The following is a 23,571-nucleotide window of genomic DNA, read 5'->3' on the forward strand; positions in this document are numbered from 1 at the left end:
AGAGGCAAAAAAGCACCCATATTTTCTCAGAATCGGTTTACTCCAATAAACAAATGTGAAGTATTTGGGCTAAAACCCACATCTTTTTCTCTAATGTCACATAAGTAAGAAAAAAAACTGAGTGCAAAATGGCAATTAAAAAGTTATTAGTGCTAGAATTTTTAAATTGATTTTTAAGATTAGACAATTATCTCTAAATTCATTAAGAAATATATTTGATTTTAAAAGTCAAAACAAGAGAGAGGGGAAAAAATGACCAAAACACAGATAAAACCTATTCCTGCAGACCTGAAAGAAATTTTGTCAGATGAAATATATAAAACAGAAATTTCAAAGAACCTACTTTACTTACCAGCCAGAGTTACTGTGGCCAAACTGTAGGTCTATCTTTACTACTACATGTGGCATTCTTACTTTATTAAGCCATTCATGGGCTTTTATATCAAACACTGCTTTTGGTATTACTTCTTAGGCATATGAATATAATTGGTATGCTATACAACTGAAAGTCTGTGCTGACACATACATCAAATTTATTGCTTCAAGTCACCAACATATTTTAATGTACTCATAATCATCTTTATCATTTAAAAATCTCATTTTATAAATATTGATTACTAAGAAGAAAAATCGGTAAAACTTCCTATTTTTCTGTTCTTCAGGCATCTTAAAATTAGTTCATCAAATAAAATAAACTCTCCACATTTTAAACACTTTCAAAATGCTCTTTAATACTTAAAAGCTCTTACTACATTAATTCCAACAAATAAGGTTAAATTACTTTAACTGTATAAGGGAAGAAAAAAGAGTTTAAATCAGTAAATCCCAATGAAAAGTAGTAATAGGGAGCTTAATCATTGGTGGGGCAAAGGTGGTGATATGAGTGGATTCATCAGGATGAGAGAGTGACTAAAAAGACAATGTGGTCAAAACAAAGCTGTGAGTCACTACTTAGTGTAGATTCTGAAGAACAAACTTTCATCCTCTGAAAATATAAAGCAGCATACATATTACTGTTTTACAAATATCCCTTTCCCCACCCCCAGTTGTTTTTAAAAATATACACTGAACATTACCTTTTTGGTTTTAAGTCTAAAATTTTAAAAAATTGTGCAAAAAGATAAAAGTTTTACCATTGTAACTGTTTTGGAAAAGAAAATCTAACATGAAGAATATAAAACTGATCACAGAGTTGAGTTGTTTAAGAGTCTTAGCAAAACATTTAATAAAGAAGTCATATTTATATATTTAACTCAAACTGTGTTTATACAGTTTTTCTAAACAGAAATCTGTAAATACAGAGACAAAAAAACAACAACACAAAAATCACCCCATTGGTCAACAAAGCTAAAAGAGAAAACCACAACACTTATATATATATATAAAATAAACATGTAAAATAAGTATTTTTTGGTACAGGTGAACAATTACTACAAAATACAGAAATGAAATGCAATAATTAACTAAATACTAGATGAAAATGTTAGTAAACTTAAAACCACATACCTTTCTTTTCCTAGTTCTTGGTCTTTCTCAGCTTGAGCCTGTAACATAATTCCACATTTTAGTAGAGCCTATTCTACTGAACTTTAAATATTTAACCCATCAATGCAATGATTTCAATTCTTAAAATCTAAGCAAAGCAAAACAAAACTACACTTAAAATATATTAAAATAAATGTTAATTTTCAGTGTCCACATAACTATCAGGTTCTAAACTTACTTCTATTAAGGTTAGGTTATAGAGAAAAACTAACACATAGCAACTAATGAGAAAAATAAGTTTCCTTAGTGTTGACATAAATAGGAAATAAATTTTTAACATTAAAAGCCTGGAAATACCACCGTTAGCTAAGAATAAGAACAATCAATCTGAAATAACATCTTCATTGTGCAATTATTACTGAAAAAAACTTCTATTCATAAGAGAAACTAGTTGACTTGAAAAAGTCTCCTACTTGAAACACCTAGAAAAGTTGGACAAAATTTAACAATACTAGTAATCTTTTAAACACGTCCGAACCACCAAGAAAGCAATGTTCGGAGCCCAAAATGGAAGCAGGAATTAAAATTCAGTGTCTATGTACCAATCACTTAGGACATACCACACTGAGTAAACAAAACAAGCAAAAATATATGCCCTTTATTTTATTTCCTTTTAGTTAATTGAATTTATTGGGGTGACACTTGTCAACAATAATATACAGGTTTCAAGTGCACAATTCTACCACACATCATCTAAACAATGTACTGTGTTCACTACCCCAAGTAAAGTCTCTATCCATCACCATTTATCTCTCCTATACCCTCCTCCATCTCCACCCTACAATCACCCCACTGTTATCTGTGTCCATGAGTTCTCTTTTTTTTCCTCAATCTCTCCACCCCCCGCAACCTCCCACACAGATGTTAGTCTGCTCTCTATAAAAATATATGCCCTTTAGAGCTTACACATGCTAGCTGGAGGCTTTTTCTGTGGGAATTGTGTTCTCCAAGTTGAGAATTATCTTTCTCCAGATTTTGTAAAATTAAAAACTGATACTTTTACTTAAAAAAAAAAAAAAATTGAGTAATGTGCCCAGAGAGAATTCCTGGTGTGGGTGTTGGGAGTCCCAAAGAAAAGGCTTTCTTAACTGGGGTATCTGGTGGGGTATCCAGACTATATCGTAATGATTTGTGACTGAAATTAAAGATGGCAGTTGATAAGCTCCATCCAGTGTTTCCATACAGTTTATATGACAGTAGAGGAAATCTATACCAGATACCTTTAATTAGCTAATTTGCTTCTTTATTCATCTACACTAATAAAAGAGAAATATGCAAAATGACTGTACCTCCGCAACATCCACCAGCCAATCAGGAGTATGCAAATTAATCCAACAAAGATGGAAGGTTAATTTGCATATGCAGGCGCAGAGCAGCTGGGCAGGACGGGACGCCTGCTATAAGGGGGAGTGCAGGGGGCAGAGGGAGCTACAGGAACGGCGCTCTGGCCAGAGCCGAGAAGACTGAAGGCTCTAGCCGGAGCGAAGACTGAAGGTGGCAGCCAGAGCGAAGGCCTGGGTCCCAGGTGCTGGAGGAAAACCAGTGCCAGCAGATAGGGGAAGAAAGGCCTATTGCATGAATCTTCTACAACAGGCCTCTAGTAAATAGATAAAAGAAAAAACATACAAATGCACAAAAGTGTAGGGGGTAGCCATAGGGCACATATGGCGCCCAACGTGGGGCCTGACTTCGGGGGAAATACAACTGTCAGGTGAAAGGACGCTCCAGTGAAGCAGGTGCAGAAAGCAAAAAGGAAGGTGAGGAGCGAAATTTAGTAATAACTAGGTGTAAAACATGGGAAATTCAGGATCACAGGGAAAGAATTTATATGTATCCATGCTTAAGGCTATGCTCCAAGCACAGGGCTGTTGTGTGAGGTATCAACAGTTTTTTCGATTTATTTTGTAAGTAAAACCTGCCCATGGTTTCCTGAGGAAGGAAAGGTACTCACTGGTCAGCAGAAAAAGAAAGGGGGCTACTTTAACTGTGGTAAACTAGGGCATTTTGCTAAAGACTACAATGCTAGAGATGGAAGTCAAAGGGCTACAGGGAGTGGAAACAAGCAGCCTGGACTATGTTCAGGATGCAGGAGAGGAAAAAGCAGTGGGCAAATGAATGCCACTCCAAGACTGATGTTGATGATAATCTAATGCCCCCTAGGCAGGCAAACTTCAAGCGGGGCCAGCCCCGATCCTACCAGACAGTAGGGTCCTTATCCTTGACCCCCTGCAGCCTTTCCAGCCGGCTCAGTAAACCTTTATCATGCCACCCCAGGAAGCGCAGGATTGGCAAGCTCCCCCTGGGGTGATAGATCAGGACTCAGGCAATAGCAGAAAGAGCCAATTCTACTCCTAAAAAGCAACCATAACAACAAAAAAAAAGGGGGAGAAGAATGTTATGTGTTACATTTTTTTAATTACAATGCAAAGAGTTATACAGCGGCTGAAAGGCATTGGGCCTCCTGTACAATAGCCTCTGTGGGGTTAGCCTGGTGGAAGGATGCACAAACTAGACAATGGTTTGGACCAGATCCAGTAATAATGTGGGGAAGAAGTTGTGTTTGTATCTTTCCAGAAGGAACAGTGCAGCCAATTTGGGTGCCAGAGCGTTACATGTGTCACCTCAATGGAACCAGAGAAGCTCCTTGTCCCATCGTTCAAAAGACTGAGAGTTGCCCCGATGACAGCAAAGCAGAAAAGGAAGATGATGAAGGGACTATGGTGCCAACATGGGGTCAGCTGAAGAAGTTAACAACTGAGGCCCAGCAGATGGTAGAAAAGCAGGAAGTGGAAGCTACTCCCTCAATCATGTTTCTGGCTATGCTAGCATTGGTTAGCTGCCAGTCTTTTATAAAGTCCTGTGCAGTCAAGTCCGAGGACTCTGAGTAAATCAGCAAAAGAAACTTTAATTTAGTAGAAAAATGTTACTGTAGTTTGATTTCTCTCTTATTGCGGTGTTGCATTGCATTGTTTTGTTAATAGCCAGAGTTTTGTTCTTGATGTTTAAGTTTTAAAATGTTAACATGTCTGTAGTTTGGGTTTTACATTGGCATTGTTTTGTTACTGTTTTAATAGCCAGAGTTTTGTTCTTTTTATATATATATATTTTTTATTGATTTTTTACAGAGAGGAAGGGAGAGGAATAGACAGTTAGAAACATCAATGAGAGAGAAATATCTATCAGCTGCCTCTTGCACACCCCCTACTGGGGATGTGCCCGCAACCAAGGTACATGCCCTTGACTGGAATCGAACCTGGGAACCTTCAGTCCACAGGCCGACGCTCTATCCACTGAGCCAAACCGGTTAGGGCAGAGAGTTTTGTTCTTGACGTTTAAATTTTACTTCCATTATAGTGGTTTAAAAATAAAAAAGGGTGAGATGTAGGGAGTGGCTATAGGGTTAAGCCTGACCTGTTGGCAAAGCCACAAACAAGTCCCAGCTTAAGAGGGCACAGCCCTCTTAGAATAATTAAGCTTGATCTTATGATGTCCCCTAGATCTTATCTTGGTAGCTAATGGGCTGTGGGAGATGCAGCAAGTGCTGCCAAAACAAGTGAAACTCACAAGAACATTGTAACTATGGTGACCACTACCTTGTTTACCTCTGGCTATAAAATAAAGGCTCAGCTTGCTGTCTGGATCTTTTTCTGTGGCCTTAGCTAGGCACAGGAGATCCACCTTATTCGCTTTGTCTGTCTGTTCTTCAATCCTTCACCGTCCTCCTCAGGCTCGCTGAACCCTTGGCTGTGCTGGCAAGGCACACAAAAGTGAACAAGTATATAAAAATGGCTGAATGTATTACAGACAACTGAAGAGCTTTAAAAACACCTTTAAAGAATATCCTCTTTAAAGAATTTTTCTAAGAAAAATTCAACAGGATATATAGCATCTGCAAAATTGGTATAGGTGTTATTTCCAGAAAGGCAGAACATTAAAACTGAAGACAAGAAAAAAAGTCAAAGAAATAATAAGAGGAAAACATTCCTCAGATCCAGGAACACAGTAATCTTTATATTTTCACAAATTCCTTCAGTCCTGTAAGCAGGATCTAGAAAATAAGTCCCAAACCAAGATAAAACCTTGCTCACTGCACTAGCCCTATGATCACCCCTGAAGACTTTTGACTCACCAATGTTCTTAACACCTTCGCTTTTCTAAAAACCTCTTGATTTATTCATGGTGTTTACTTCCTTCAGATCTCTCACTTAACTCTACCTCAGAGGGTCTATTCCTGACCACTCTAAAATACACATATTCCCATCCATCACTCTCTATCCTTTTATCTTGATTTGTCTCCATAGCACTTCATTGCACTTTTTACCACTTGACATTATGTATAGTTCTTATCTGTTTATAGTCCATCTCCTCCACTAAATAAGTTCCTTGAAGACTGAGACATTTGGATTCCTCTGTCATCAATGTATAAAGTAGGCTGGCACAGAAATGGAATTAGACAAATATTTGTTTAATGAATAAATGCTAAAAGCTTTCAAAGAGAAAAATAGAATATATAAAGGTATGGTTACACTCAGCCTTCTCAGTAATACTGGTTAGGAAATAATGAAAGAAAAAACAATCTGAGCATAGGATTCTCCACCTAGGCAAACTATCAATGAAATATGTAAAGGCAAAATAAAGTCAGTTTCAAATATGCAGGGATTAATATTTAAAAGTTTACTGCCCACACATACTTTCTGCAGAAAATCATTTGACAATGCACTCTAGCAAAGAGTAAAGTAATCCAAGAGAATGGGAGATGCAGAATCCAAGAAATAACAAAAATAACTCAGAAGGGCAACAACAACAACAAAAATTAAAGATGCACCGTTGCATTAGCTTCCTCACTCCCAAGCTCCAAGGGCTGTTCCTTTACGTTTATAACTTTTTTCCTAGGTCCATTCCTTCTACAAATCACTTTTTCTAGCTCCATGATTTTATAAATAAATGTTCTCATATATATAAATGTTCTCATATATTGCTTTATAAAGAAAATCGCAATAAATGTAGAAAAGGGTTCAGAAGAATAGCTTTAAGAAGAGAATATATTCTATTTAAGTTATATGACCTCAATAACAATAAAGACAATCTTCTTTCAACAAAAAACAATTCCTAAACTATACAGGAAAGCCATCCTATCTAATAAAAGAGTAATATGCAAATTAACCATCACTTCGCTACACCCAAAAGCCACGCCCACCAGCCAATCAGGAGCAAGTATGTAAATTAACCCAACCAAGATGGCTGCAGTCACGGAACGAGCAGGAGGCTTGCATTTCCCCAGCAATGAAGGAAGTCAAATTTTCTGCACACCCTGGTGGGCCCAGGCCTCCACTCAAGACTACAAAGTTTCAATTATAGAAGATAAATAAATCCCAACAAAAATGGCTGCAGCCACAGAGCAAGCAAGAGGCTTGGCGCCGCTCAAGGCTACAAAGTTTCACTTATAGAAGATAAATAAATCCCAGATACCAGGGCCTCCGCTTGGGTCTCCAGGGGGTGTGGCTGGCCTGCAAACCACCACAGGCCCCTCACCCAGGCCACCCCACGCCCCAAGGGAATCTCCACCCTGATCTGGGACACCCTTCAGGGCAAACCAGCTGGCCCCCACCCCACCTGTGCACCAGGCCTCTATCCTATCTAATAAAAGAGTAATATGCAAATTGACCATCACTCCAACACACAAGATGGCTGCCCCCATGTGGACACAAGATGGCCACCACAAGATGGCCAGCAGGGGAGGGCAGTTGGGAGGGACCAGGCCTGCAAGGGAGGGCAGTTGGGGGCGATCAAGCCTGCAGGCGAGGGCAGTTGGGGGGGGACCAGGCCAGCAGAGGAGGGAAGTTGGGGGCAACCGGGCCTGCAGGCAAGGGCAGTTGGGGGAGACCCAGGCCTGCAGGGGAGAGCAGTTGGGGGAGACCAGGCCTGCAGGGGAGGGCAGTTAGGAACAAAAAGGCTGGCAGGGGAGCAGTTAGGCACCCATCAGGCTGGCAGGGGAGGGGTGAGGGGGTGATCAGGCTGGCAGGCAGGCGAGCAGTTGGGAGCCAGCAGTCCTGGATTGTGAGAGGGATGTCTGACTGCTCGTTTAGGCCCAATCCTACTGGGATCGGGCCTAAACGGGCAGTCGGACATCCCTCAAGTGGGTCCCAGATTGGAGAGGGTGCAGGCTGGGCTGAGGGACACCCCGCCCCCATGCACGAATTTCGTGCACCAGGCCTCTAGTATTCTAAATAATGAAGAAAATGAAAACATAATGTCATTTTGAGAAATGATTGGGAATATAAGTCACCTCCGAGCATACAAGTTATAGACATGTATTTCCTTCTTTATAGATCCCCTCTCGTCACTACTGAATTCTGAAGTAAATCTATCATCCATCCATCCATCCATCTATCTATCTATCTATCTATCTATCTATCTATCTATCTATCTATCTATCTATCTAGAACCCTAAGCGACCGTTTGACCAGTCGCTATGATGCACACTGACCACCAGGAGGCAGACGCTCAATGCAGGAACTGTCCCCTGCTCCCATAGCAGGAGTGCCACTCATCTGACCAATGGGCGCCAGACGCTGGGCTCACAGTTGGTAAGCACAGCTACAGCAGCACGAGCCTCTCCGGACTCCGGGGCAGCGCTACCACTACAGGTGCAGCGGGGCCGGGATGAGCGGGAGCAGCGCCCGGACCGGGGTCGGGCTCCTCCCCAGCCACCTGCTGCTTCGTGCACTACTACATCCCCCGAGAGGTCCCAGATTGCAAGAGGGCGCAGGCCAGGCTGAGGGACCCCACCGGTGCACAAATCTGTGCACCAGGCCTCTAGTAACTTCATAATCAAGATGTCAAAAAAATGCAGACAGTGGTTTTCAGTACTCAGAATTAAGCTTTCATGCTTCATATACTGTAAACTATAATTACAGAACTAAAGACTGAAATGTACTACATGTAGAAGTAACTTACAGATAACAGAAATGGGGAGGACCATTTGAAGACAGGGTAATATAAGAATGTTATAATTCATTATAAACATGATAAAGTAAAAACTATTATTTAAAAACTCTGGGAGCAGGAATCATTTTAATTTCATAGTCTAATCCCTAGCTTAGGGCTTTCATTCTTATACTAGAGGCCCAATATATGAAATTCGTGCAAGGGGCTTGGCCCCCACCACCGCAGCCCCTGCTGCCATGGCTTCGTCCAGAAGGACGTTTGGTCTAATTAGCATATTACACTTTTATTATTATAGACCATTATAATACCTTGAAGTCTACCTGCCTCTACTATCCAATATGTCTTTTATTGAATAGATAAAATAGACACTATGTGTGACATGCTCAAGATCACAAGGCTAACTTATTAGTGATGTAGCTAAGACTTTTACAATAAGCCAAATGGGATCTCCAATCTACTAAGATGTAAGAATAAGGATCTGAGTAAGGGTTCAGGAAGTAAAGTAGCAATGTAGGCAGAGGTTTTATGTAATTACTAAACTTAGTTGAACAAAGCAATAACTTTAAAATGCATAAAAAATAATTTTAAAAACACAATGTTCTGTTGAGAAACAAGGACTAAAAATTTCCAAATTTTTACCTGAAATAATCAGGTTAAACAACTCCTTCAATTTGTGTTTGGTGAGTACCTATAATGATGCATTTACTTATAGGTGCTCTATTTAATTTGGTTTTAATGTGAATTTTCATTTTCTTGAGTTACACAAGATTTTTGGCATATTAACAAACAAAAACCATTCAGTCACCAAATATAAGCCCTATTGTTTACCCACTGCTACTGATACACATACAATGAAACTGTTAGAAAACATGAATTTGAATTTCAAAGGTGGACTATTTGTAGTGTTCATACATGTATTATTACTGCATAAGCCAAGAACCTGTAAAATCTTATTTCTTATACAAGAAGAAAGTTTATAATAAATATAATTTAAATAAATAAAAGAATGAAAAAACTTCTTTATACCAGTGCAAAGCCAAAATGAACTCAAAGTAATCTCTGCATTCTGGAGATAACAATATTACACAAATGGAATCACTCTACACATATGTCCAAAATAAGTTTTATGCTGACTTTCCAAAATTACCTCAATTTATTCTCAAATTTATACTACTCCATAACATAAAAATTGGCAGTGATTGCAAAACATATTTTTAAATGAAAGAATCTAAATGCAAAACCAGTTTGATTACTGTCCAAGAGTATCGTTCTTGAAATAACCTTTAGTGTTTATCACCTAGCTTTGGGAGAATGACCTTTATGCTTTATTTTCTAAAAGCACAAAAGTTGATACAAAAAAAAAATCTTACCTCTAATGAGTCCACCTTTGGAGATAATGTACAGGTCAATACACGGTCACCTATGTTCTGTGGATTTTGTTTCAGAAAGCTGTACATTGACTGAGCAGATTCAGGACTATCTAACTGAAGAATTGCCTTTGGAGAAGATAAAAAAAGGTAAGAATAGTTCCTAAAAACATTAAAAAAAGAATTACCGCATCATCCAGCAATTCCACTATTTGGTATATACCCAAAAGGATTGAAAGCAGGGACTTGAACAAATATTTGTACATTGATGTTCATTATTCACAACTACAGGCCTGGTGCACAAAACTCGTGCATGGGTAGGGTCCCTAGGCCTGGCGGGCGATCAGGGCTTTCCTTCCCTGGCTTCCCTGGCTGCTAGCCGGGGCCTTCCTTTGCTCCGCACCACCCCCTGGTGGTCAGCACACGTCATAGTGAGCAATCGAACTCTCGGTCTCCCGGTTGAACTTCCTAGGGGACACTTTGCATATTAGCCTTTTATATAGATCGATAGATAGATAGATAGATAGATAGACAGACAGACAGACAGACAGACAGCCAGCCAGCCAAAAGGTGACAGCAACCCAAGTGTTCATCCACAGTGTGATATATACAAACAATGGAATATTATTCAGCCTTAAAAAGAAAATTCTGATATATGCTACAACACATGTTGGGAGACATTATGCTAAGTGAAATAAGTCAGTTACAAAAGGACAAATAATGTATGATTCCACTTATATGAGGTACCTAGTCAAATTCATAGAGACAGAAAGCAGAATGGTAGAATGGTGGCTGCCAGGGGCCAGGAAGAGTTAGAATGTGGAGTTACTGTTTAATGGAAAGATGGATAGTGGTGATGATTGCATAATGTGAATATGCTTAATGCCACTGAACTAACATTTAAATATAGTTAGGTAGTAAATTTTATAATCAAATATTTTTTAATTTTTAAAAGTATGAATATACATTTTTCCAGATTTCAAACATGTGATTTAAAAGGTAAGGTTAATCCTTATTTCAAAGTAAACAAGAGAAAACAATCCTTAAAATGTTGCAAAGTCAAGGCAAAATGAAAAGGAGTGTGGCTCAGTTGGTTGGAGCATTGTCCCGACACCTATTGGTTCAATTCTGGGTAAGATTCCTGATCGGGGTGTGTGCAGGAGGCTAATAAGAGAATTCAAATTATAAAACAAAAAGTTAACTAAGCAAAGTAAGGGATGAGGAAGAACCAAGAATTAAAAATGTCTAAAGTAATTATTTAGAATTCCTTATTGCCATCTGTCATCTCCCTTCCATCCTATATCACTATTTCTAAAGTACCAAACAAGTTCTATGTATCAGTTAAAAGCATGTCAGAGAAATTAATAACTAGTTGTTGGTCAATTAGCTACTTTTGATAAAGCAAATATTTCCAATTTTCATATGAAACCCTAATTTTCTAGGTTATATAAGGTTGATCTAAATCTACTTTTAATGGACATGTATCTGAATTAAACATTAAACACAGAGGGCATAGCAAATGTAAAGAAGTTAATGTCTTTTAAGGGAAGAAGCCAAAGCTTAGAAGTAAAGAATGATCATTTTATATACTTCTTTCCATATAACTAAACAGAGACCCAACTCTCTAGGTGTTTTATGGCTGGAAGGGACTTTAGAAAATACCTGGCAACACCCTTTCATTTTACAAATAAAAAGTGTAAACCAACTTAGCCAAGGTATAAAGCTAAATGAACTCAAGTCTAAAACTTCCCCATAAGTTAATGCTCTTTGCAGTATTATCTTTCATGTGTTGTGCAAGTTTTATTTCCCCTTAAAACTAGGTTCTAGGAGAGAGAAAGTTCCTCTTCCTTCTTGTCACAGCCCAAAGAAAATACACTGTTCTACCATAATTCTGCTATGAGGCTGAGCAATACTTATAGGTGCTTCAGTTCAGAAGCTGAATTAAAAGTTGCAGACCATAATAATACAGGATTTAGTTTTATATTCTTTACAGAACATACAAATAAAAATAGAACGGACTTTGTTACCTTGTTTTTATTACTCAAGAATACATGGTGATCCACTTTTCCAAACTGAAGTCCAACACAAAGTACACACTGAAGTCCATCTTCTGGCAAGTTATTAAGATGTATAAATCGATTGTATATTTTTTCTATGTTTGCCTGTAATTTTTTTTGAGAGAGAGCATAGGAAAAGAAAAACACAGCTGAAGTATCAAATGTATAACGTATCAAATGTATAACACAGATTAACAGCATTTAATTTTAAAATTAGTGCTAAGGTTTACTTTAATTTCTAGCAGGTGAACACATAAACAACCAAGGCTTCTATTAATTAAACAAGTCTAGGAAAACACTTAATGCAAAACTCACCTCTGGATTATTTTCTTTAATCAAGGCTGTAAATATAGCTTCCTAGGAAAGCAAAATGGAACAAGGCTGAAGGTGTACATCATTCCTCATTCATATTTTTAATTAGTCAAGATTTATAATAAAATAGCATTTATGAATAATCATTAAGCACTGTTTCATAAAATGAATTCAGCAAAAGTTCTGTTACTTTCACATCTTTCCTTCTTCTTAAACAAGTTATGCAAGACGCACCCTACCCATAAACCTAATTTATCCTATTCCCCTAAGTAGTACATTAAAGATTAATAAGGTTGTACCACTTAGGGGAGGACATTCAAATTCACAGACAAGAAATAAGATATTTAATTTAGCAGATAGTAAGAGATTCAAATTATAAAACAAAAAGTTAACTAAGCAAAGTAGGGGATGAGGAAGAACAAAGATGTAGGCTAGTAAAAAAAAAAAAAAAAACACAACAAAACACAGACTATTAAGTGTATAGCAATTTGGTGGTAATTATAAAGAAGCCTAGAGTGGCGTGAGACAAGAGGGTCAAAGCTAATCGAAGGCTCACATGTACAAGAAGGAAACTTTATCTTATAAGACTATGGTTCTTAATACTACTAACATGTATAAAACAATCCCAGTAATTGCACCACATTAAGTGAGTCTCAATAGGCTTTTTCAAATTAGATTTCTGCCTCGTGCCTCTTAGCAGCTGATAGTAGGCCACACAGAAACAACGAAGCATTTCTAAATCAGTTAAATTTGAACAGATTTGAATTTTATGTCAGTCTCGGGACTTTGTGGAGAAAGATTTTCAGGGAAACAAAAATGGAGGTAGAGCTAAGTCCTGTGCACCACAGGGTCGTGGTTCCATCCCCGGCCAGGCACACTCAAGAGGAAACCAGCCAATCAGTGTTTTTCTCTGACAATGATATTTCTCTCTCCCCCCCTCTCCCTTCCTCTTTCTAGAATCAATGAAAAACATATTCTTGGGTGAGGATTAAAAAAAAAAAAGGGCCTAGCAGGTTTGGCTCATTGGATAGAGCATCAGCCTACTGACTGAAAGGTCCTGGGTTGCAGGCTCAATTCCCAGCCCAGGTTGTGTGCGGGAGGCAACCAGTCAATGTGTCCCTCTCACAATGATGTTTCTCTCTGTCTCTCCCCCTACCTTCCACTTCCTAAAAATCAATGGAAAAATATCCTCCAGTGAGGATTAACAACAACAACAAATGAAGGTAAAGGATACAAAGAACTACTTTACTAGGAGGTTTTAAGTGAAGCAATGGTGAAATGGTGAATGGAACAAACAGGGAACAAACTCCAGAAATATTTAGAATTTAAGAGACAAGACTTAGTGACAAATGGTTTTTAAGAAATGAGAGAAAAAAAACTGAAGATAACCTCTGGGTTTGTATGACAGATAATGGCAGAGATAAGGATCCAAACAGTGGTACAGACAATACTCCACAAACAATAGTTCACCTTCTCCCCAATCGAACATACAAGAGGAATAGGATTCCCTCAAAATGGAAGTAACTCTAAAATAGTGAGATGGCAATCACTGGAGGGACAGAAAGAATCTTTCTCACTGTCTGAGAGAAAATGTGAACCAAAGAAGAAAACTAAAAAATATAATAGACTACAGTAAATTTAATAAAAATGTAATTAAAATGATAGTATTATTTACCTCATCTTTTACACTCATGTTTTCAGGAGCCATACTTATTGAGAGTTGATTTCCATCCACTGATATTGGGAAGCAGGTATAAAATTTTATCATAGAATCTGCAGATTTTCTATCTATTTCTATAATTGCCTTTTAAAACAAATTACAAGAATGGAAAAAAGTCTTATTTAAGTTACTTTTTCTTGAAAATATTTAATACTTAAGAAATCAAATAAATTGAAAAACTTAGTAAATATTTTGAAGAAAAAAATGCATTCCTCAGAAACATGAGGCCAATAAATTCAGTATACTACAATCATAAGCATGAAATAATGAATAACTGAACTCATAATGCAACACTAAAGAAAAAAACAGATGACATTCTAGTAAATGACATTAAGAAAAACCTTATTTATCACTTATTTTAAAAATTCCTTACCTTAAAACAACTTAATTATTTTGAGGTACTACTTTTAAACTTTTTCTTTGTGAACTTAATGTTTTTCAAAATGTGCTTGAAGAGAAGAACAGCTATCTGTTATCAACACTTACCTTTTTATGAGATGATAAAATCAAAATATCCTTTGTATCACCAAACGGTTTTACTAGGTTGTAAACTTCTTCTATAGAATATCCTTTATTTGGCAAATTAGAAATAAGTACTACACACATTTCCTCTGTTTCCTTCAAAACAAATTTAAGAGCTGACATTAAAAATTTTTTAACTGCTTTTATATTTACCTAAGCTTACATTGCAGATAATGTTATGTTAGTATTTAAGTTGCATTTAATATTAAAATTGACTAATTCTGAAAGTTGGTCTGAACTTCAAATTAAAATCAAATTTCCTATCTTCAAGTACATAGAATGATTTCAGCCATACCGCCTGTCATCTAATTAAGATCTTTAATTCGTTTTCTCAATAATGGTTTAAAAACACGAGTTTGTCTCTGACTACAATTTCTTCCTTTTAGCTACATATCCTTTTATCTTACTGAATAAAATAATCACTTTTAGACAATATGAAAAAAGCTTACCTGGTCTTTTAGCATCCTTAGCCCATAACCCATTTCCACTACAAAGTAAATACTTTCTTTTCTGCATTCTCTTCTATCGATCTATTTTATTCTTCAAGATGACTCATCAATGCCAATATTTCCTTTAGTAAATGTTGGGGAAATCCCCAAAGATTTACAATAGTAAATTTGTCAACTTTTGACTTTTCTTTTGAAAAAAAGGTGGAAAGTTATAATTTTCATAAACGAGATGGGAATGATTTTAATTAGTACGTCAACTGTGTTCATAAATGGTTCCTTCTAAAGTGCTTTAAGTAAATTTAAAATACTCTATTAGTGCTTTAAAATATTCTTCCTAAAACAAACTAGGAAGACATACTACTTCCTACTTGGAAAATGGATCTATCAGTCAAAAGTAAACTTATGCTTAGCACCTGAATGATCTCAAAATTTTAACCAATAAAATCTAAATTAATGAGATTTTAATATATTCATAATACCAGATGTAACTACAGGAAAACAATTAATGACGACTTTATGCACTTCAAATAAAACTGCAAACCCCACTTGCTCCTCTAAAAACACAACGAACTGGTATTCTAAATATTAACACATCACCCTAGCTGGTATGCTCAGTGGTTAGAGCAGGGGGTGGGCAAACTTTTTGACTCGAGTGCCACAATGGGTCCTTAAACTGGACCGGAGGGCCGGAACAAAAGCATGGATGGAGTGTTTGTGTGAACTAATATAAATTCAAAGTAAAGGAGCGGAGGGGAGAGCAAGAGAACCCTCCGCTCTTTTGGCTCCGCAAGCCGGATAGAAGAGCCGAACAGGCCGGATCCGGCCTGCGGGCTGTAGTTTGCCCACGGCTGGGTTAGAGCATCAGCCTGAGCACTGAAGGGTCTCAGGTTCCATTCCTGGTCAAGGGCAGTAACTGGACTGCAGGTTCGTCCTGGCCCAGTCCACCCAATCAGGGCTCATGTGGAAGGCACCCATTCGCTTGTAGAGATGTCTCTCTCTCTCTCCCCCATCTCCCATCCCCTTCTATTCTCTCTAAAAAGCAATGGAAAAATATTCTTGGGTGAGGATTAACAAAAAATAATAAAAACATGTATACTTATTGATATTCTGTTTCTAAATTTTTAGGACTTAATCTGCAGCTCAAGCTTTTGAACTCAACCCATATTTTAAAAGTTTTTCTTTTTATTTTTATAAAGTGGGGTTTTTTCACCATGCCAAATCATGCACATTTTTGTTGTTGTTAATCGTCACCCTAGGATATTTTTCCATTGATTTTTAGAGAGTAGAAGGGAGAGGGAGACACAGAGACAAAGAAACATTGATGTGAGAAAGAGACATCGATTGGTTGTCTCCCACACGCACCCCGACCAGGGCCTGCAACTGAGGTATGTGCCCTTGACTGGAATCGAACCCCTAACTTTTTAGTCCAAGGGCCATCATTCTATCCACTGAGCCAAACTGGCTGGGGCTCTTGTACATTTTTATGTGGATTTATAGTAAAAGAAAATATACTGCGTCAAAATTTCCTAAACTTTAAAAAAGGTGAAAGATAAAAAAGTGAAATATGAAAACTGACCTTGTTATTAGCTGTTTCATTTTCTGTGACCACCAAAGCAGCTTCTTAAAATACAAAATAAAATAAGAATTCATGCGGCTGTATTTCATTTATCAAGATTGTAAAATGTACTACATAGCAACTACATGAAAATGTATAAAACTGACAAAAGAGTAAAGAATTTAAGTAGGAAGTAGCTACAGAAGTAACAATGGGTTTTAAATAATACATTTAGTTTTATCCCAAGAACAAAATTTCAGAATAATCAAGAGACAGGGTGCAGAGCTGAATCCTAATAGTCTTAATTTCACTTAGGTTGTGACCGTGGTATTTAAAAGTATACATACATACATACATCACATGAAATTAAACACTTTATTTTCTTAAAATTTAAATTTTCTATCTCTAACGTAAGAGAACAAAATAAAATTTCTATTGGCCTACCTGAAGTAGTTTCTTTAGCACTATTTTCAGTGGCTTTGACTTCCATACTGGTCTTTATTTCAGAGTTTTCTGCATGAAACAGTCTGCTTTAATAGTCTAGAAAAACACACTAATATAATTAAACTAATGAATCTAAACAGAAACTTAAGCTAGTTTTATTTTGTCACTTCAACTCTCTTTAGGATGACCTGGTTTAAGTCAAAGCTAACACAAGTTTCTCTTTGAAAAGAAAACAATCCCTTTGAAGATGTTTAAGCAATAATTTCAAAATATATCTTGAGTGTATACCAAGAGAATCTAAAGAAAACATGAAATGACAGCATTTCAAGGTTACCTTGTATAGTCAGAGGTTTATTGGCATCTTTGTTTTTGACAATGCCAGCCTTTTTGACTTCTAGAGACTTCTTTCCACTGGACTTTGCTGTCAAAAGCAAAATTGAACCATTATTCTAAGGGTCTGTTTGGTCATTTAGTATTTTTCACACTAATATATTAGTAAGCAAGTAGTTCACCTTAATTATAAAAGCAGTTATTTTCTACATATTTACTTCCATTTATTTATTTTTATTGTTTAAAGTATTACGTATGTCTCCTTTCCATTTATTTTCAATACCTGTTTACCAATAAGATTTAAAGCAAATGTTAACTGAGATACAATTTTTGTTGATGGCCATTAATGAGCCACAAATTTAACCCTCAGATGACAGAAGCACATTATAATCACACTCACACAAATCATATTTTATAACTTCTACAAAGGTTCTTTACATTAGTCTATCTGGAAAAATAGTAATACTAAACAGAACATGTTAAACATTATGTTTATTTAAAACTAGAGGCCCAGTGCACGAAATTCGTGCACTCGAGGGGAGGGTGTCCCTTAGCCCGGCCTGCACCCTCTCGCAGTTGGACATCCTTAGCACTACTGCGGAGGCGGGAGAGGCTCCTGCCACCTCCGCTGCGCTCACCAGCCGTGAGCCTGGCTTCTGGTGCACTGACCACCAGGAGGCAGCTCCTGCATTGAGCATCTTCTCCCTGGTGGTCAGTGCACATCATAGCGACCGGTTGTTCCTCTGTTCGGTCAATTTGCATATTAGCCTTTTATATTATTATATAGGATAGTGTTCCATTTCTTTATAAAGGAAATACCTTCTTGTAACATGGAAAGAAAAAAAATCTTCAGAACTGTACAAGCTAGGGAAGGTAATATGAAGTGATAGCTCTTAAAAAATAAGAAAAACAAAGACTGAACAATTTGTAGGGGGAAGTGGCAGAGCAGCCTGTAATTATACAGGGTAAGGCAAAATAGGCTTATAGTTGTCCATATGGAAAATAATACAATACTTAATAAATAACAATACAAACATGACACATGAAATTTTTGACCCTGTATAGCTGTCAAAAATGTTTCAATACAAAATATGTCAATGGTAGAAAATGTCAAAGACCAAAGTACCAAAAATTTAAAATCCTGTATGTTTTAGGTTTTAAATATCAAAGCAGTATCTACTAAACTTTTCAAGATGTTCTTAGGTACTAAAAGCTACATAAATTTAAAACTTGTGTATTTAATTTTATTGTTGACAGTATTACAGATGTCCCCCCATAACTGCCCCCCTCCCAGGCCTTCACCACATTATTGTCTGTGTCCTTTGATATCATTGTATTATATTCTTTAAGGCAGTTTAAGAATATACTTAAAATGGAGCCAGAAAGAGACTGCTTGGAGCAATGGGTGCACCAAACAACTATTATATGAACATTCTGGCTCTGCCACTAACAATGATATTTGCCAGTTCAACACTGCTTCCTTTCCTTTCTACAATTATAGGGAAGATGCAGTGTACCGATGATGTTTTATTGAGTTGTACGCTTGAAACACAACCAATGTCACCCCAATAAATTCAATAAAATGAATAAATAAAATATAGTTTGAAGTAGGGAATATAGTCAATAATATTTTAATTACTATGTATGGTTTCAGGTGGGTACTAGACTTACTGGGGGGAATCACTTTGTAAGTTATATAAATGTCTAATGACTATGCTGTAACTTGAAACTAATACAACATTGAATGTCAACTGCAAAAACAAACATACTTAATAACACCTCTCCCTCCCAACAGTCTTACCTGTTTTGATTGAAGCTTTATTAGCTTTAGCAGCTACAGTTACCACAGATTTTACAGAACCCACTGATTTCCCTAAATCAGAAAAAGCTGTGGTCAAAACTGGTTTATTTTTAACCAATATCAACAGTCCCCAAAAAAACTCACAAAGAACGAATATAAGAGCAACAGGCTATGTTTTATTCAAAACATAAAATGCTATCACCTACTGGCACACGGCCTTATTTATTTATTTATTTAGTCTCACCTGACATACGTTGTTTTTTATTTATTTTTTAGAAAGGAAGAGAGTAAGAGGGAGAAGGAAAGGGAGGGCAGAGTGATGGGGAGAGGGAGAAACAGTGATGTGAAAGAAACATCAATCAGCTGCCTCCCTCAGGCGGGCCCCCACTATGGGTTGAACCTGCAATCTAGGTATGTGCCCTGACCAGGAATCGAACCAGCACCTTTTGGAGTACAATGCTCCAAACAACTGAGCCGTCAGGCCAGGGCAACACAGGCCATTTTTAAAAATACAGCAATGATAATAATGTCTTCAAGAAGAAAAGCATCACTGAAGCAAGAATTCAGGAACATAAAAATGGCATTCAGGCAAGTTAAATAAATCTCTGAATGCGTGGATCAACTTGAAGCAAAATTACTAACTGCAAGGATATAAAAATAGCGCCATGTAGTATTTGTTTATTTATTTATTTGTCTGTCTGTCTATTGTTAATCCTCACTGGAGGATATTTTTCAGTTGATTTTTTTTGGTACTTACATTGCTCTGACCTTTCTTTCTACATTTCCATCTATCACTGCTGCTTATTTTCCAAGATGTTTATAAAGACTATGATTATCAAAGTGTCACTAAAAAGATCACCACAAAACCCTTTCCATTCAGAAAACAACAGGAGATTTAGCTCTGAAAATTAGGATTCATAACAACTAGCAAAGTAGTATGAGGGAAAAGCCTAGATCAGAAGTCGGTAGCTCCAGGTTGAATTCCAAGTTAAGTTGTGAAGACTTGGGGGCATTAATCGGTTTCTGTGCACTTTTTCCCATTTATAAATAAGGATGGTAACTGCCGTAATTATCTAACAGAGCCGTGTGAGAATATGATCATGCTTAGAAAAGTTATATAAAGGAAAAGAATTACTGACATCCACAACAACCAACTGAAAATAGTTTATAAATTTACCCGTATACCCAAAGACAGACCTAATCTTTGCTCAAAAAGAACAATACTAATCCTTATGAATTGTCACTTGTCATTAAAAATATTGTCACACTGCAGTAACCTGAGTACTAATGAGCCCTTAAATTATTTTTCACCTATCTCTATGTTATTACCACAAGTCAATTCACTTTACTACTTCTAAAGGGGACCAGAATGTAAGAAAAATATCTAAAATTAATTTCCAATAGTTGAAAGGGGCTTTAGCATCCACTCACCTAAATCCCCACCAGTGACTCACATATACTTAATATCAAAGCAATATCAAGCTGTTTGCTAAATAAATGCATCTTCAAAACAAGTTTGCTAGCATCCCTGGCATCCTCAGGTTACTGCTTCTAAGCAACTATTATATGAACATTCTGGCTCTACCACTAACAATGATATTTGCCAATTCAACACTGCTTCCTTTCCTTTCTACCATTATAAGGAAGAATTTAATACACTGACCTCTATCCACTTAATTAACTGGCATTTAGCAGAAATGGGAGGGAAAATAGAATGGAAAATAATGCAAGGGGAAAGAAAAAAATTAAAAATTACTTTATAACCCATTATAGCCCATAAAAACTGCAAAGAGAACATAATTTGCAGTAAATTCATCTGGATTATTTTTTATAAAATAAACAGAAGGAAGACCTAAATAAAAGAGAAAGAGGGAACTATCTCTGACAACCATTATGAGAAATAGTTTCCCAGTCAAATGATCTTATTTTTATAATTACTGCAAGGGAAGAGCATTATCTACTAAATCTCATTCCTAAAAATTTCTAAATGACTATAAATTTCAAAGATTAGTATACATTCAGCACATACCATTTCACATGAAATCCAACACTACTGCTACATACTTCTTAAATGACTTAAAGTTTACTAATATGTCTAGAATTCTAATAAAAAAACATACCTGAAGATTTATTCCCTTTGCCTACAGATGTCTTAGCTTGTCCAGTTTTGGCTAAAATAACAACAAAAATATATCAATAATACATTACAAATAATATCATTTAGATTTAGGAAAAACATAACCTGGCAATGATTTTGAAAAAACACTGCAAGAAATATCCTTATACTCATCTTTGTATACACATGGAACAGTAACTACAGGTAAATTCTTGGACACAGACTTGCTGACACAAAGGCATAGATTTAAATTTCAACAATATTAAATTGTCCTCCAGAAAGGTTGTACCAATTAATATCACTAATAGAACATAAGAGTGGGGCTTCCCCATTTCCACACAAACACAGTATGTAAAAAAAAGTTATTACTCACTCCAATCTGGGATAGAAACTAGTATAATTTTTGTCTTAATTATGAATAAAGTGTCAATTTTCATATGTGTAATTCATCTCTATGATTTGCCTACATTTGTCAATTTATTTTGGGGACTTGTTGAGGTTTATCTTATTGTTTACTAGAGCTTTTTATATATTAGGAAGATTAGTTTATATCACAGAGATAACAGAATATTTCTTCTGTCCTACTGATCTATTTATTTATCCAACAATATGAAAATATTTTGAATCTTGAACTGTATAATCTTATATAATAAAAAGGTAATATGCAAATTGACCGTCACTCCAACACACAAGATGGCCACCCCCATGTGGTCAAAGATGACCGGCCCCATGTGGACACAAGATGGCTGCCACAAGATGGATGCCACAAGATGGGGAGGGCAGTTAAGGGTGAACAGGCCTGCAGGAGAGGGCAGTTGGGGGGGGGGGACCAGGCCTGCAGGGGAGGGCAGCTGGGGGCAACAAGACTGGCAAGGGAGGGCAGTTAGGGTGACCGGGTCAGCAGGGGAGGGCAGTTGGGGGCAACTAGGCCTGCACGGGAGGACAGTCAGGGATGACCAGGTCAGCAGGGGAAGGCAGTTAGGGGTGACCAGGCTGGCAGGGGAGGGCAGCTAAGGGCAATCGGGCCAGCAGGGGAGCAGTTAGGCGTCGATCAGGCTGGCAGGGGAGTGGTTAGGGGGTGATCAGGTTGGCAGGCAGGCAGGTGAGCGGTTGGGAGCCAGCAGTCCTGGATTGTGAGAGGGATGTCTGACTGTCCGACAGGTGGGATTGGGCCTAAACGGGCAGTCGGACATCCCTCGAGGGGTCCGAGATTGGAGAGGGTGTAGGCTGGGCTGAGGGACACACACCTCTCCCCTCCCCCACCCCCCGTGCATGAATTTCGTGCACTGGGCCTCTAGTATATTATAATATGTTAGTGCTAGTCCAGTGGTCGGCAAACTCATTAGTCAACAGAGCCAAATATCAACAGTACAACGATTGAAATTTCTTTTGAGAGCCAAATTTTTTAAACTTAAACTTCTTCTAACGCCACTTCTTCAAAATAGACTCGCCCAGGCCGTGGTATTTTGTGGAAGAGCCACACTCAAGGGGCCAAAGAGCCGCACGTGGCTCGCGAGCCGCAGTTTGCCGACCACTGTGCTAGTCCATCCTACTCTTCCTTTGCAAAATTTTCCTGACTATTCTAACTTTTTATGTATAAAAAATACCAACTTATAATAAGCTTACATGTTTTTAAAAAACTCTTATTGGTATTTTACTAGGTTCATAATATTTATGTTTCAATAAATGAAAAAAAGGGAAGATTCTAACGGTGAGGCTGTCTATCCAAAAATGAGGCATTTTCTCTTTTAATTTCTCATTTTATTTTATGCCTCTTAGTAGTATTTTAAAGTTTTCTTTTCATAGCTTTTACCTTTTTTATTATTGTAAATGGAATATTTTATTAAATTACATGTAAATTGTTATTCTTATATAATAAAGCAATTAAAGCCTTTGTTAATTTAGAGAATTAAGATGGCTAATTATATTAACAGCATTTCAATATTCTCTTGGATTTTCCATATATACTTGAGTTTTCCACCATCCTTCCTATATAATAAAAGCCTAATATGCAAATTGTCCCCTCAACCAGGAGTTCGGCCAGGGGGTGGGGCCAGCCAGCCAACTTCCTGCGTCCCCTCTCCCCGGCCACCTCCACCCTCAATTGGTGCCCCCACCCCGATCGAGGGCGGGGATGGCTGGCCAACCTCCCGCATCCCCTTCCCCTGGCTGGCCCAATTGGCCCCAAGTGGGGTGGGCCAGCTGGACCCCACCTGTGCACGAATTCATGCACTGGGCCTCTAGTACATACACATTTGCAAATAATACTGTATCCTACGTTCTAATTTTTATGCCTCTTAACTTACAATGCACTGGTTGGTGGCTATTATATTTTAGAATAATATTTATGGAATTCATAGAAGTGATGAGTATTCCTTGTTTCATTGATAATTTTAATGGAAACA

General features: G+C 37.4%; 1 protein-coding gene across 8 annotated transcripts in view; it reads right to left on the reverse strand.

Annotated features, from left to right (window-relative positions):
* Nucleotides 1–23,571, reverse strand: part of ZNF638 (zinc finger protein 638) — a 114,449-nt gene that overhangs the window by 13,615 nt on the left and 77,263 nt on the right. For 7 of the 8 annotated variants that reach the window (XM_080685775.1, XM_080685772.1, XM_080685779.1 and 4 more), the window contains 11 exons: nt 21,171–21,221; nt 19,051–19,122; nt 17,254–17,340; nt 16,920–16,988; nt 16,497–16,540; nt 14,436–14,567; nt 13,905–14,033; nt 12,233–12,274; nt 11,888–12,022; nt 9,864–9,989; nt 1,507–1,544 (listed from right to left, as the gene is read on the reverse strand). In XM_080685775.1, coding sequence (XP_080541901.1) covers nt 1,507–1,544; nt 9,864–9,989; nt 11,888–12,022; nt 12,233–12,274; nt 13,905–14,033; nt 14,436–14,567; nt 16,497–16,540; nt 16,920–16,988; nt 17,254–17,340; nt 19,051–19,122; nt 21,171–21,221 — 925 coding nt within the window. The remainder of the gene's footprint in view (nt 1–1,506; nt 1,545–9,863; nt 9,990–11,887; nt 12,023–12,232; nt 12,275–13,904; nt 14,034–14,435; nt 14,568–16,496; nt 16,541–16,919; nt 16,989–17,253; nt 17,341–19,050; nt 19,123–21,170; nt 21,222–23,571) is intronic. The other variant, XM_080685778.1, reaches the window with a different exon arrangement.

The sequence above is a fragment of the Plecotus auritus genome, assembly GCF_963455305.1.
Source record: "Plecotus auritus genome assembly, chromosome: 8".
Taxonomy (NCBI): domain Eukaryota; kingdom Metazoa; phylum Chordata; class Mammalia; order Chiroptera; family Vespertilionidae; genus Plecotus; species Plecotus auritus.